Genomic DNA, 16,340 nt, shown 5'->3' on the forward strand with positions numbered 1-16,340 from the left:
CTGCAGCATTAATAGTCCTAGTTTATTAGGCCCAGGGGCTGGTGTGTGTGTGGGTGTGTGCGTGCGTGCGTGCGTGCGTGTGTGTGCGAGCGTGTGTGTGTGTGTGTGTGTGTGTGTGCGAGCGTGTGTGTGTGTGTGTGCGAGCGTGTGTGTGTGTGTGTGTGTGTGTGCGTGTGTGTGCCTGTGTTTTTATCTGTCTAATGATTCCCTCTACTCTTCACTATTCAAACAGTACTAAGTAGATCATTTAGTATATTTAATTAAACTAATGGGTAACACTTACATTAAGTTCCCTCAATACTATGTAACTAAACAGTAAACTACAGTAGTTAGAGGTATTACTTTATAAATAAACAGTAGTAACTACAGTAGTTAGAGGTATTACTATAACTAAACAGTAGTAACTACAGTAGTTAGAGGTATTACTATATAACTAAACAGTAAACTACAGTAGTTAGAGGTATTACTATATAAATAAACAGTAAACTACAGTAGTTAGAGGTATTACTATATAACTAAACAGTAATAACTACAGTAGTTAGAGGTATTACTATATAACTAAACAGTAATAACTACAGTAGTTAGAGGTATTAATATATAAATAAACAGTAAACTACAGTAGTTAGAGGTATTACTATATAAATAAACAGTAGTAACTACAGTAGTTAGAGGTATTACTATATAACTAAACAGTAGTAACTACAGTAGTTAGAGGTATTACTATAACTAAACAGTAATAACTACAGTAGTTAGAGGTATTACTATATAAATAAACAGTAATAACTACAGTAGTTAGAGGTATTACTATATAACTAAACAGTAATAACTACAGTAGTTAGAGGTATTACTATATAAATAAACAGTAATAACTACAGTAGTTAGAGGTATTACTATATAAATAAACAGTAATAACTACAGTAGTTAGAGGTATTAATATGTAACTAAACAGTAATAACTGTATTAATAACTGTAGTAATAACATAGTAGTAGGGTTGTAGGGCTATCAGTTATTACACAATTGGAACAGGGACTGTGTAATTGAAGGTTATTTCACGGGAGTAATTACTGACGTTATTACACATTTTCTTGTTCCGCTTATGCACCTAATGTTTTGTAATTACACACTATGAAAATCACCTGTGAATCACCATGTTAATTACTCGACTCACAATGTTACATGGAACTACACTGTGCCGCAATCCAATCCACATGTAATACCAGGGTTGATAAATAGGCCGGTAACAACACTTGAACAAGGCACACCTTGTCACAACCTAGGTTCACATCCAATCGGCGAGAGATTTTTCACGTGAATATTCTCAAATCTGCATTAAAATACACCAGAGATGTGTTTCCAGACAGATAAAAGGTGATGACGTAGATCAAGGTTAAATTACCACGTACCGAATAACAAATACAAGTTGAGTGGGTTTCCATCGCATTTTCAACTCTAATGTTGAAACGTGAACCTATTTTCATTTAATATTGTAACGAACAAATACACTTGAGGAATTCAATGGAGAAACAATCCAATATACAATGGATCCTTTAAATGTCTGTCTTGTTTGTTACACAATATGGAAATAATGTAATTTTCTCTAAATGTAATGTACCTTGGCTAAAGCGACGATCTACTACGGTACACAAGCCTTATTCATCTTCTGCGTGAATATTCATTACCTCAGATCCACACAGAGAGAGTATCTAACACTACAGCACACAACCACACAGGAAAGAGCTCGATGTTCTTACACATCCTCCTTCCAAAGCAGGGTGTCTAATAATAACAGGGTGTCTAATAATAACAACAGGTTGTCTAACAACAACAACAGGTTGTCTAACAACAACAACAGGGTGTCTAATAATAACAACATGGTGTCTAATAATAACAACAGGTTGTCTAATAACAACAACATGGTGTCTAATAATAACAACAGGGTGTCTAATAATAACAACAGGGTGTCTAATAATAACAACAGGGTGTCTAATAACAACAACAGGGTGTCTAATAATAACAACAGGGTGTCTAATAACAACAACAGGGTGTCTAATAACAACAACAGGGTGATAATAATAACAACAGGGTGTCTAATAATAACAACAGGGTGTCTAATAACAACAACATGGTGTCTAATAATAACAACATGGTGTCTAATAATAACAACAGGGTGTCTAATAACAACAACAGGGTGTCTAATAATAACAACAGGGTGTCTAATAATAACAACATGGTGTCTAATAATAACAACAGGGTGTCTAATAATAACAACAGGGTGTCTAATAATAACAACATGGTGTCTAATAATAACAACAGGGTGTCTAATAATAACAACAGGGTGTCTAATAACAACAACAGGGTGTCTAATAATAACAACAGGGTGTCTAATAATAACAACAGGGTGTCTAATAATAACAACAGGGTGTCTAATAATAACAACAGGGTGTCTAATAACAAGAGGGTGTCTAATAACAACAGGGTGTCTAATCACAACAACAGGGCTAACTCCCGGATGCTGCTCACCTGTCCTCTCCTCTCCTGTCTTGTCCTCACCTGTTGTCTCCTCTCCTGTCCTCTCCTATCCTCACCTGTCCTGTCCTCTCCTATCCTGTCCTCTCCTGTTCTCACCTGTCATCTCCTGTCCTCTCCTATCCTCACCTGTCATCTCCTGTCCTCTCCTATCCTCACCTGTCTGTCTAATGTCCTAACCCCAGGGTCCTCTCCCCTCCTGTCTAATAATCACCTGTCAGGGTGTCCTCACCTGTCATCTCCTGTCCTCTCCTGTCCCCACATGTCCTCTCCTGTCCCCACCTGTCCTCTCCTATCTGCACCTGTCCTCTCCTGTCGTCTCCTGTCATCTCCTGTCGTCTCCTGTCCTCACCTGTTCTCACCTGTCATGTCCTGTCCTCTCCTCTCCTGTCCTCTCCTGTCCTCACCTGTCCTCTCCTATCCTCACCTGTCCTGTCCTCTCCTCTCCTCCTCCTGTCTGTCCTCCTCCCTGTTCTCACCTGTCATCTCCTGTCCTCTCCTATCCTCACCTGTCTTCTCCTGTCCTCTCCCCTCCTGTCCTCTCCCCTCCTGTCCTCTCCTATCTTCACCTGTCCTCTCCTGTCCTCACCTGTCTGTCTCCTGTCTGGTCCTGTCTCCTGTCATCTCCTGTCTCTATGTCCTGTTCTGTCCCTGTCTGTCCTGTCTCCTGTCCCCACCTGTCTCTATGTCCTGTTCTGTCTCCTGGTCCTGTCTGTCTGTCCTGTCTATCCTGTCCTCTGTCTGGTCCTGTCCTGTTCTCACCTGTCATGTCCTGTCCTGTCTCCTCTCCTGTCCTCTTGTATTCCTGTTTTCCTGTCCTGTCTCTCTGTCCTGTCCTGTCCTGTTCTGTGCTGTCTCTCTCTCCTGTCTCTCTGTCCTACCCTGTCCTGTACTGTAATGTACTGTCCTGTCCTCCTGTACTGTCCTGTCCTGTCTTTCTGTCCTGTCCTGTACTCTGCTGTCCTCCTGTCCTGTTCTGTCCTGTCCCCCTGTCCTGTCCTGTCTCCTGTCCTGTTCAAACTCTATCTGTCCCGTACTGTCCTGTTCTCCTGTACTTTCCTGTCCTGTCTGCTCTCTGTCCTCTCTGTCCTATCCTGTCTCTCTGTCCAGTCTGTCCTGTACTGTTCTGTACTCCTGTCCTGTCATATCCTATCTCTCTGTCCTGTCATATCCTGTCTCTATGTCCTGTTCTGTCTCTCTGTCTGGTCCTGTCTCTCTGTCGTGTCATATCCTGTCTCTATGTCCTGTTCTGTCTCTCTGTCTGGTCCTGTCTGTCTGTCCTGTCATATCCTGTCTCTCTGTCTGGTCCTGTCTGTCTGTCCTGTCATATCCTGTCTCTATGTCCTGTTCTGTCTCTCGGTCTGGTCCTGTCTCTCTGGCTTGTATTCCTGTTTTCCTGTCCTGTCTCTCTGTCCTGTCCTGTTCTGTGCTGTCTCTCTCTCCTGTCTCTCTGTCCTACCCTGTCCTGTGTACTGTACTGTACTGTCCTGTCCTCCTGTACTGTCCTGTCCTGTCTTTCTGTCCTGTCTCTGTCCTGTCCATCTGTCTTGTCCTGTCCTGTCCTGTTCTGTCCTGTCTCTTTGTGTCTCTGTCCTGTCCTGTGTATCTGTCCTGTCTCTGTCCTGTGTATCTGTCCTGTCCTGTCCTGTATATCTGTCCTGTCTCTGTCCTGTGTATCTGTCCCGTCTCTGTCCTGTGTATCTGTCCTGTCTCTGTCCTGTCCTGTAATGTCATGACCTGTCCTGTACTGTTCCACACACACTACCTCAAAGTCCTATGTGGCACATTGTATCTTTGGCAGAAGTAGTTCTCCAACCAATACATGAGAAAGTAAGGATCAGGATTAAACTGGAAGCAAAGGGACGCTGAAAATCATAAGGGAATCACAGAGGAATCACAGAGGAATCACAGAGGAATCACAGAGGATTCACAGAGGAATCACAGAGGAATCACAGGAATCACAGGAATCACAGGGGAATCAGAGGAATCAGAGGAATCATAGAGGAATCACAGAGGAATCACAGAGGAATCACAGAGGAATCACAGAGGAATCACAGAGGAATCACAGAGGAATCACAGAGGAATCACAGAGGAATCAGAGAGGAATCACAGAGGAATCACAGAGGAATCACAGAGGAATCACAGAGGAATCACAGAGGAATCACAGAGGAATCACAGAGGAATCACAGAGGAATCACAGAGGAATCACAGAGGAATCACAGAGGAATCAGAGGAATCAGAGGAATCATAGAGGAATCACAGAGGAATCAGAGGAATCACAGAGGAATCACAGAGGAATCACAGAGGATTCACAGAGGAATCACAGAGGATTCAGAGAGGAATCACAGAGGAATCACAGAGGAATCACAGAGGAATCAGAGGAATCAGATGAATCACAGAGGAATCACAGAGGAATCACAGAGGAATCACAGAGGAATCACAGAGGAATCACAGAGGAATCACAGAGGAATCACAGAGGAATCACAGAGGAATCACAGAGGAATCACAGATGAATCAAAGAGGAATCAAAGAGGAATCAGAGGTATCACAGAGGAATCAGAGAGGAATCAGATGAATCACAGAGGAATCACAGAGGAATCAGAGGAATCACAGAGGAATCAGAGGAATCACAGAGGAATCACAGAGGAATCAGAGGAATCACAGAGGAATCACAGAGGAATCACAGAGGAATCACAGAGGAATCACAGAGGAATCACAGAGGAATCACAGAGGAATCAAAGAGGAATCAGAGGTATCACAGAGGAATCAGAGAGGAATCAGATGAATCACAGAGGAATCACAGAGGTATCACAGAGGAATCACAGAGGAATCACAGAGGAATCACAGAGGAATCACAGATGAATCACAGAGGTATCACACAGAAATCACAGATGAATCACACAGGAATCACAGATGAATCACACAGGAATCACACAGGAATCACAAAGGTATCTCAGTGGAATTACAAAAGAAGGAAAAATGAGTTTTTGGGTAACATGATGGACATTACCTTGTGTTGTTACTGCGTGTAAGGACTACTGTATTATAAAAAAAACTTTCAGAACTGTGTTGATAAACTGATCAGCAAGCTGCTTAAATGAGCCACCAGCATTGTCCTCAAACAGACAGACAGCCAGACATAATGGTATTGGTGACACGAGGACAGAGGTGCAGAGACCAAGTCTGCTCTCCTATCCATCTAGTCATGATGAAATTCTGGAAGTCTGGCGGTAGGGAATTAGTTCCTTTGTCCCGAGCATGCAGCACAGGGCCTTGTGATTGGCTGACACGAGCTCATCTACAGAACAAGCTCTCCACATTGCCATAGTAACTGTGGGAGGCTTCTGAGACTAAGGCCAGGAGTACCAGTCAGGACTGTGTGCCCGCTAAGCATGTAAACAGATAAAAACAGAATATCTCTCACACACACACACACACACACACACACACACACACACACACACACACACACACACACACACACACACACACACACACACACACACACACACACACACACACACACACACACACACACACACACACACACACACACACACGCGCACACATACATACACACACGCACATACATACACACACGCACACGCACACACACACACCCTCCTACTCGGCGACGCTCTTCTCTCTCTTTCATCTTGCCGAGCTACTAAATGTCTCTGTGCCATCTGGAGTTTGAGAAGGAAAAGAGCTTTCAGGAGCCACTTTTGTTTTAACGGCAGACTGTGCAGATCCTCATTCTAGTCAAAGTTCTCCATCTACTCCTGATATCACCGTACACAGTGGGGCAACTTCCTGCTCACTGTTACTATACAGGCGTCAAACAACAAGAGCAGAATGGGGATCTATTCCAAGAACAGCACGATCTCACTGTCACACACACACACACACACACACACACACACACACACACACACACACACACACACACACACACACACACACACACACACACACACACACACACACACACACACACACACACACACACACACACACACACACACACACACACACACACACACACACACACACACACACACACACACACACACACACGTATGCATACATCCCGTTGTGTAGGTGTACGAGTCCATTCATCTTGTTGCCTAGTCCAGTCCACTAAGTCCAGTCAGAGACTCAGCACAGTACGTGGGTTGGAACCTACCTCCTCATTCATCACAGTGACGGCCTAGTTAACAGTGGGTTAACTGCCTTGTTTAGGGGCAGAACAACAGATTTGAACCTTGTCAGCTCGGGGATTCGATCTTGCAACCTTTCAGGTAGTAGTCTAACGCTCTAACCACTAGGCTGCCTACCGCCCCAGTGTGTCCATACAAGTTTGTTTGTGTGTGTGTGTATGTGTATGTGTATATATATATATATATGTGTGTGTGCGCGTGTGCGTGTGCGTGTGCGTCGTGTGTGTGTGTGTGTGTGTGTATCTTTCACCATCACGGTACTCACCAGTGTGCAGTATGTCTCAGGTGGGTCTCCACAGGTGATATTGGGCGGGTCCAGGCTGACGGTCAGGTACTTGGTCATGACTGTAGCTTCTGGTTGACAGGCCATGTAGTCCCACGTTAACCCTTCCTCTGTGTAGATCCGACTCTTACACACGTCATAGTGGGACCAAGCAGCTGGGTATTGCTGCATGGCCACACACACACTCACGCACACACTTACACACACACACACCGCCTGCAGTGTCAAAATCTCCGGACAGCGCATCGCAGGTTTCTCTTTTGTCCGTCCTATCGTGACAAAGTGGCTGGTTTTTACTGTCTCTTTGTACTCACACAAAGAGGAGATGGACTGAGAGAAGATGGACAGAGAGAAGATGGACACAAAGAGGAGATGGACAGAGAGAAGATGGACACAAAGAGGAGATGGACAGAGAGAAGATGGACACAAAGAGGAGATGGACAGAGAGAAGATGGACACAAAGAGGAGATGGACACAAAGAGGAGATGGACAGAGAGAAGATGGACACAAAGAGGAGATGGACAGAGAGAAGATGGACACAAAGAGGAGATGGACAGAGAGAAGATGGACACAAAGAGGAGATGGACAGAGAGAAGATGGACACAAAGAGGAGATGGACAGAGAGAAGATGGACACAAAGAGGAGATGGACAGAGAGAAGATGGACAGAGAGCAGATGGACACAAAGAGGAGATGGACAGAGAGAAGATGGACACAAAGAGGAGATGGACAGAGAGAAGATGGACACAAAGAAGATGGACACAAAGAGGAGATGGACAGAGAGAAGATGGACAGAGAGCAGATGGACACAAAGAGGAGATGGACAGAGAGAAGATGGACACAAAGAGGAGATGGACAGAGAGAAGATGGACAGAGAGAAGATGGACACAAAGAGGAGATGGACAGAGAGAAGATGGACACAAAGAGAAGGTGGACAGAGAGAAGATGGACAGAGAGAAGATGGACAGAAAGTACTTTGGAAAGACGGTTCCCAACTTCAAAAGGTGGGAAGCGGGGGCTCCATGTTACTGTGTGTGAGCAGCTTCAGACTACAGTTATTCCTCTTCGTTTACTGGTCTTTGTGGGACCAGGGAGAAGCTACAGTCACTGCTGTGGGACCAGGGAGAAGCTACAGTCACTGCTGTGGGACCAGGGAGAAGCTACAGTCACTGCTGTGGGACCAGGGAGAAGCTACAGTCACTGCTGTGTGACCAGGGAGAAGCTACAGTCACTGCTGTGTGACCAGGGAGAAGCTACAGTCACTGCTGTGTGACCAGAGAGAAGCAACAGTCACTGCTGTGTGACCAGGGAGAAGCTACAGTCACTGCTGTGTGACCAGGGAGAAGCTACAGTCACTGCTGTGTGACCAGGGAGAAGCTACAGTCACTGCTGTGTGACCAGGCTGTTGTTTTTCTGGTTAAAGGTTGAGAGTGTGTCAGAAGGTAACGTTGTTCAGAAGTGTTGATTGTTGTTAAATGTTTTTGAAGAGTTCAACGATGGGTCGGGGACGGTGTGGAGGGGTGGAGCCAACCTGTTGGCTGTATCTTCATCAACCAATCAGTTTGTATGGTCTCAGGTTGGGGTGTTGTCAATCATTGTTGTCACTGTGGTCAGTCAGTGCTCTGTGGGAGAGAAGGAGAGGAGGTTATCTGACAGACAGTGCTGCTCTGTGGGAGAGGAGAGGAGGTTATCTGACAGACAGTGCTCTGTGGGAGAGGAGAGGAGGTTATCTGACAGACAGTGCTCTGTGGGAGAGGAGGTTATCTGACAGTCAGTGCTCTGTGGGAGAGGAGGTTATCTGACAGACAGTGCTCTGTGGGAGAGATTATCTGACAGACAGTGCTCTGTGGGAGAGATTATCTGACAGACAGTGCTCTGTGGGAGAGGAGGAGAGGAGGTTATCTGACAGTCAGTGCTCTGTGGGAGAGAAGGAGAGGAGGTTATCTGACAGTCAGTGCTCTGTGGGAGAGGAGGAGAGGAGGTTATCTGACAGACAGTGCTCTGTGGGAGAGGAGGTTATCTGACAGTCAGTGCTCTGTGGGAGAGGAGGTTCTGACAGACAGTGCTCTGTGGGAGAGGAGGAGAGGAGGTTATCTGACAGACAGTGCTCTGTGGGAGAGGAGGTTATCTGACAGACAGTGCTCTGTGGGAGAGGAGGTTATCTGACAGACAGTGCTCTGTGGGAGAGGAGGTTATCTGACAGACAGTGCTCTGTGGGAGAGGAGGATATCTGACAGACAAGGATCCGGTTGGAGTTTATGGGAAAGCAATGGACGGGAAGTGGATTAGTTGATACGTGGTCAGTGACCGTGCACACACACACACACACACACACACACACACACACACACACACACACACACACACACACACACACACACACACACACACACACACACACACACACACACACACACACACGCAGTCTTATTTGACCAGCGTTATCTACCCTACAATAATGGCTCAGCTGAAATATACAATTTAAATGTGTCTTTGCTCGGATGTGAAACTTAATCTTCATTAGAATTCCAAACAAAGCAGTCTTTTTTCCACGTGTCGAGTAATTTAAATTGCTTTTCCAGTCGCCCCTTTCTTTATTTGTTGGAATTTCAGAGTTCAGTGTCTACATAGACCCAGATAACACCCTATTCCCTAGTGTGCGCACTACTTTTGACCAGGGCTCTGATCTAAAGTAGTGCACTACGTAGGGAAGAGGGTGTCATTTGGCGACACAGGCGCATAGTCTCACAGTTTAACTACTCATATTCTTCAGAGGTTTTTGGTGGTAGAGAAAATTGTGAGAGGAAAGTGGTGTTGTTTTGCAGCTATCACTGAGAACTACTGTTCCTGTAATGGTACCTGGCAGCCTTATGTGTGCGTTTGTGTGTGTGTGTGTGTCTCTGTGTGGGTCTCTCTGTGTGTGTGTGTGTGTCTGTGTGGGTCTCTCTGTGTGTGTGTGTGTGTGTGTGTGTGGGTCTCTCTGTGTGTGTGTGTGTGTCTCTGTGTGTGTGTGTGTGTGTGTGTGTGTGTCTCTCTGTGTGTGTGTGTGTGTGTGTCTGTGTGTGTGTGTGTGTGTGTGTGTCTCTGTGTGTGTGTGTGTGTGTCTCTGTGTGTGTGTGTGTGTCTGTGTGTGTGTGTGTGTCTCTGTGTGTGTGTGTGTGTGTGTGTGTGTGTGTGTGTGTGTGTGTGTGTGTGTGTGTGTGTGTGTGTGTGTGTGTGTGTGTGTGTGTGTGTGTGTGTGTGTGTGTGTGTGTGTGTGTGTGTGTGTGTGTGTGTGTGTGTGTGTGTGTGTCAGTCAAATCAAATATTATTTTATTTGAACAACAGGTGTAGATGAACAGTGAAATGTTAACTTCCCAACATTGCAGAGAGAAAAATAGAAAGAACATAAGGAATAAATACACAATGACAATAACAATAAATTGTCCAAATACAGGAAGTACCAGTACAAAGTAGATGTGCAGGGGGTACAAGGTAATTAAAGTACATATAGGTAGGATTAAAGTGACTAGGAAGCAGGATAGATCATAAACAGTAGCAGCAGTGTATGTGACCAGTCATAAGAAAAGTGCAAGAGGTGGACAGTAAGTCAAGGTAGTTATTTAGTTTCAAGGTAGTTATAACTATAGTTTCCAGGTACTTATAGGTAGTTATAACTATAGTTTCAAGGTAGTTATAGGTAGTTATAACTATAGTTTCCAGGTACTTATAGGTAGTTATAACTATAGTTTCTAGGTAGTTATAGGTAGTTATAACTAGTTATACCTATAGTTTCCAGGTAGTTATAGGTAGTTATACCTATAGTTTCCAGGTAGTTATAGGTAGTTATACCTATAGTTTCCAGGTAGTTATAGGTAGTTATAACTATAGTTTCCAGGTAGTTATAGGTAGTTATAACTATAGTTTCCAGGTAGATATAGGTAGTTATAACTATAGTTTCAAGGTAGTTATAGGTAGTTATAACTATAGTTTCCAGGTAGTTATAACTATAGTTTCCAGGTAGTTATAGGTAGTTATAACTATAGTTTCAAGGTAGTTATAGGTAGTTATAACTATAGTTTCCAGGTAGTTATAACTATAGTTTCCAGGTAGTTATAGGTAGTTATAACTATAGTTTCAAGGTAGTTATAGGTAGTTATAACTATAGTTCAGGTAGTTATAACTATAGTTTCAAGGTAGTTATAGGTAGTTATAACTATAGTTCAGGTAGTTATAGGTAGTTATAACTATAGTTCAGGTAGTTATAACTATAGTTTCCAGGTAGTTATAACTATAGTTTCCAGGTAGTTATAGGTAGTTATAACTATAGTTTCCAGGTAGTTATAACTATAGTTTCCAGGTAGTTATAGGTAGTTATAACTATAGTTTCAAGGTAGTTATAGGTAGTTATAACTATAGTTTCAAGGTAGTTATAGGTAGTTATAACTATAGTTCAGGAAGATATAGGTAGTTATAACTATAGTTCAGGTAGATATAGGTAGTTATAACTATAGTTTCCAGGTAGTTATAGGTAGTTATAACTATAGTTTCAAGGTAGTTATAGGTAGTTATAACTATAGTTTCAAGGTAGTTATAGGTAGTTATAACTATAGTTCAGGTAGATATAGGTAGTTATAACTATAGTTCAGGTAGATATAGGTAGTTATAACTATAGTTCAGGTAGATATAGGTAGTTATAACTATAGTTCAGGTAGATATAGGTAGTTATAACTATAGTTTCCAGGTAGTTATAGGTAGTTATAACTATAGTTTCAAGGTAGTTATAGGTAGTTATAACTATAGTTTCAAGGTAGTTATAGGTAGTTATAACTATAGTTCAGGTAGATATAGGTAGTTATAACTATAGTTCAGGTAGTTATAGGTAGTTATAACTATAGTTCAGGTAGTTATAACTATTTATCTGTAAAGCGATGCTACTGGCAGCAGAGAAGTCAGGCGCAGGAGAGCGGAAACTGATTTACAACGGCGTCGTTTAATATCCATAAACCACCGTCAACAGAACAACACAATAAACGGGTCAAACAGAACCCGGTCAATACCAGCATACCGTTGCACAAGAAACAATTACCGGCAAAGACATGCGGGGGACAGAGGGTTAAATACACAACATGTGATTGATGGAATTGGAACCAGGTGTGATGGAAGACAAGACAAAACCAATGGAAAATGAAAAGTGAATCGACGATGGCTAGAAGGTCGGTGACGTCGACTGCCGAACGCCGCCCGAAGGTGGCTGGTGCCCGAAGGTGCCCGAATGTGCCCGAAGGTGGCTGGAGTATTTGACAATTTTTATGGTCTTCTTCTGACACTTCCTAATATAGAGGTCCTGGATGGCAGGGAGCTCGGCCCCAATGATATACTGGGTCGTACTCACTACCTTCTGTAGCGCCTTGCGGTCGGACGCTGAGCAGTTGTCATACCAAGCAGTGATGAGGCTCATACCAAATCTTTTTAGCCTCCTGAGAGGGAAGAGGCGTTTTAGAGCCACCTTCACAATTGCGTTGCAGTGTGTATGGACCATGTTAATTCCTTAGTGATGTGGACGCCAAGAAGCGTGAAGCTCTCGGCCCGCTCCACTACAGACCCCCATCGATGTGGATGGGGGCGTGCTCGCCCCTCGTGTCTTGTCGTTGGTGATCCGGCCTACCACCTTCGTTGTTGGAGTCGTGGGTGAACAGGGAGTACAGGAGGGTGTCGGGATTAGTTTCCCACTCCTGCTGCTTTTGATACCATCGATCACCACATTCTTTTGGAGAGATCGGAAACCCAAATTGGTCTACACGGACAAGCGGCAGCTCTAGCCTTTAACTAAAAGCAAATGTTGCCTGTAAACCATGGCTTCTGGTTGGGAAATGTACGTACAGTCATTGTAGGGATGACGTCGTCGATGCACTTATTAATGAAGCCAGCGACGGATGTGTTAATTAAACACCTCAATGTTATCGGATGAACCCCGGGAACATATTCCAGTCTGTGCTAAACAGTCTGTGCTAAACAGTCCTGTAGCGTAGCACCTGCTTCAATGGACCACTTCTGTATTGAGCGAGTCACTGGTACTTCCTGCTTTAGTTTTTGCTTGTAAGCAGGAATCAGGAGGATAGTGTTATGGTCAGATTTGCCAACTGGAGGGCGAGAGAGAGCCTTGTCTGAATTTCTCTGTGTGGATTAAAGGTGATTAAGAGTTTTAAATACACAACATGCACGAAAATCACCGGCCAGTAGAAGCACCACCTCTGGATGTGCATCGTCTTGTTTGTTTATGGCCGTGGACAGATCGTTGAGTACGGTCTTAGTGCCAGCAACGGTTTGAGGTGGTAAATAGACACCTATGAAAAATATAGACACACTTTATTGGTAAAAAGCATGGTCTGCAGCTTATCGTGAGGTTCTCGAACTCTAGAAACATCCTCAACCTTAGAGATCGTGCACCAGCTGTGGTTAACAAAGTGTGTGTGTGTGTGTATCAGTAATGTAAAGCCTGCCAATAGGTGTGGGCAAAAAGAAACCAAAATAGATTATAACATTTGAATGCCAACCTCAGGATGAGTATATAGGACAGCTCTGAGTGAGAGTTAAGGTATTGTTGGTTACATGTTGGTAACACCTATATTTGAACTGAAGGTGTTCTGATTTTACAAGGGTATCTTTTTATGAATTTCCCATTGCGGTTGGCTAAATATAGTTCTTTGCTGCTTTCAAGACAAAGTCTCCGATTTATAACGAAATATTTATTTTCAAGGGAAATAACTGCTTTACTCTATGGCATCATCAACTATTTAAAATAAATAAATAGATTTATGAACTACAATCACATTCAAAAGAAATAGAATCCTTCAAATAAATCCTTCAACCACATCGACGTTTTCAAGTGTACATCTTGACTTGTCTCCTATTCCCTGACATCTTAACATGTCTCCTATTCCCTGACATCTTAACATGTCTCCTATTCCCTGACATCTTAACATGTCTCCTATTCCCTGACATCTTAACATGTCTCCTATTCCCTGACATCTTAACATGTCTCCTATTCCCTGACATCTTAACATGTCTCCTATTCCCTGACATCTTAACATGTCTCCTATTCCCTGACATCTTAACATGTCTCCTATTCCCTGACATCTTAACATGTCTCCTATTCCCTGACATCTTAACATGTCTCCTATTCCCTGACATCTTAAATATGTTTTCTGTTCCCTGACATCTTAACATGTCTCCTATTCCCTGACATCTTAACATGTCTCCTATTCCCTGACATCTTAACATGTCTCCTATTCCCTGACATCTTAACATGTCTCCTGTTCGCTGACATCTTAACTATGTTTTCTGTTACCTGATATCTTAACATGTCTCCTATTCCCTGACATCTTAACATGTCTCCTGTTAACATGTCTCCTATTCCCTGACATCTTAACATGTCTCCTATTCCCTGACATCTTAACATGTCTCCTATTAACATGTCTCCTATTCCCTGACATCTTAACATGTCTCCTATTCCCTGACATCTTAACATGTCTCCTATTCCCTGACATCTTAACATGTCTCCTATTCCCTGACATCTTAACATGTCTCCTGTTCGCTGACATCTTAAATATGTTTTCTGTTACCTGATATCTTAACATGTCTCCTATTCCCTGACATCTTAACATGTCTCCTATTCCCTGACATCTTAACATGTCTCCTATTCCCTGACATCTTAACATGTCTCCTATTCCCTGACATCTTAACATGTCTCCTATTCCCTGACATCTTAACGTGTCTCCTATTCCCTGACATCTTAACATGTCTCCTATTCCCTGACATCTTAACATGTCTCCTATTAACATGTCTCCTATTCCCTGACATCTTAACATGTCTCCTATTCCCTGACATCTTAACATGTCTCCTATTCCCTGACATCTTAACATGTCTCCTATTCCCTGACATCTTAACATGTCTCCTATTCCCTGACATCTTAACATGTCTCCTGTTAACATGTCTCCTATTCCCTGACATCTTAACATGTCTCCTATTAACATGTCTCCTATTCCCTGACATCTTAACATGTCTCCTATTAACATGTCTCCTATTCCCTGACATCTTAACATGTCTCCTATTCCCTGACATCTTAACATGTCTCCTATTAACATGTCTCCTATTCCCTGACATCTTAACATGTCTCCTATTCCCTGACATCTTAACATGTCTCCTATTCCCTGACATCTTAACTATGTTTTCTGTTCCCTGACATCTTAACATGTCTCCTATTCCCTGACATCTTAACATGCCTCCTATTCCCTGACATCTTAACATGCCTCCTATTCCCTGACATCTTAACATGTCTCCTATTCCCTGACATCTTAACGTGTCTCCTATTCCCTGACATCTTAACATGCCTCCTATTCCTTGACATCTTAACGTGTCTCCTATTCCCTGACATCTTAACATGTCTCCTATTCCCTGACATCTTAACATGTCTCCTATTCCCTGACATCTTAACATGTCTCCTATTCCCTGACATCTTAACATGTCTCCTATTCCCTGACATCTTAACGTGTCTCCTATTCCCTGACATCTTAACATGTCTCCTATTCCCTGACATCTTAACATGTCTCCTATTCCCTGACATCTTAACATGTCTCCTATTCCCTGACATCTTAACATGTCTCCTGTTAACATGTCTCCTATTCCCTGACATCTTAACATGTCTCCTATTCCCTGACATCTTAACATGTCTCCTATTCCCTGACATCTTACATCTTACATGTCTCCTATTCCCTGACATCTTAACATGTCTCCTATTCCCTGACATCTTAACATGTCTCCTATTCCCTGACATCTTAACATGTCTCCTATTCCCTGACATCTTAACATGTCTCCTATTAACATGTCTCCTATTCCCTGACATCTTAACATGTCTCCTATTAACATGTCTCCTATTCCCTGACATCTTAACATGTCTCCTATTCCCTGACATCTTAACATGTCTCCTATTCCCTGACATCTTAACATGTCTCCTATTAACATGTCTCCTATTCCCTGACATCTTAACATGTCTCCTATTCCCTGACATCTTAACATGTCTCCTATTCCCTGACATCTTAACTATGTTTTCTGTTCCCTGACATCTTAACATGTCTCCTATTCCCTGACATCTTAACATGCCTCCTATTCCCTGACATCTTAACATGTCTCCTATTCCCATGACATCTTAACATCTGTGTCTCCTATTCCCTGACATCTTAACATGTCTCCTATTCCCTGACATCTTAACATGTCTCCTATTCCCTGACATCTTAACATGTCTCCTGTTAACATGTCTCCTATTCCCTGAC

At 43.1% G+C, this 16,340-nt stretch overlaps 1 protein-coding gene and 1 long non-coding RNA gene across 4 annotated transcripts in view; both read right to left on the reverse strand.

Annotated features, from left to right (window-relative positions):
* Window positions 1–7,453, reverse strand: part of LOC124010038 (netrin-G1-like) — a 165,192-nt gene extending 157,739 nt beyond the window's left edge. For all 3 annotated transcript variants that reach the window (XM_046322358.1, XM_046322356.1, XM_046322359.1), the window contains exon 1: window positions 7,013–7,453. In XM_046322358.1, coding sequence (XP_046178314.1) covers window positions 7,013–7,276 — 264 coding nt within the window. In that variant the 5' untranslated portion in view covers window positions 7,277–7,453. The remainder of the gene's footprint in view (window positions 1–7,012) is intronic.
* A 520-nt stretch (window positions 7,454–7,973) lies between these two features.
* LOC124009129 overlaps window positions 7,974–16,340 on the reverse strand; it is a 40,399-nt gene continuing 32,032 nt past the window's right edge. The window contains exon 4 of the long non-coding RNA XR_006834229.1: window positions 7,974–8,651. This is a non-coding gene — a long non-coding RNA (uncharacterized LOC124009129). The remainder of the gene's footprint in view (window positions 8,652–16,340) is intronic.

This window comes from Oncorhynchus gorbuscha, linkage group LG22 (genome assembly GCF_021184085.1).
Source record: "Oncorhynchus gorbuscha isolate QuinsamMale2020 ecotype Even-year linkage group LG22, OgorEven_v1.0, whole genome shotgun sequence".
Classification (NCBI taxonomy): Eukaryota; Metazoa; Chordata; class Actinopteri; order Salmoniformes; family Salmonidae; genus Oncorhynchus; species Oncorhynchus gorbuscha.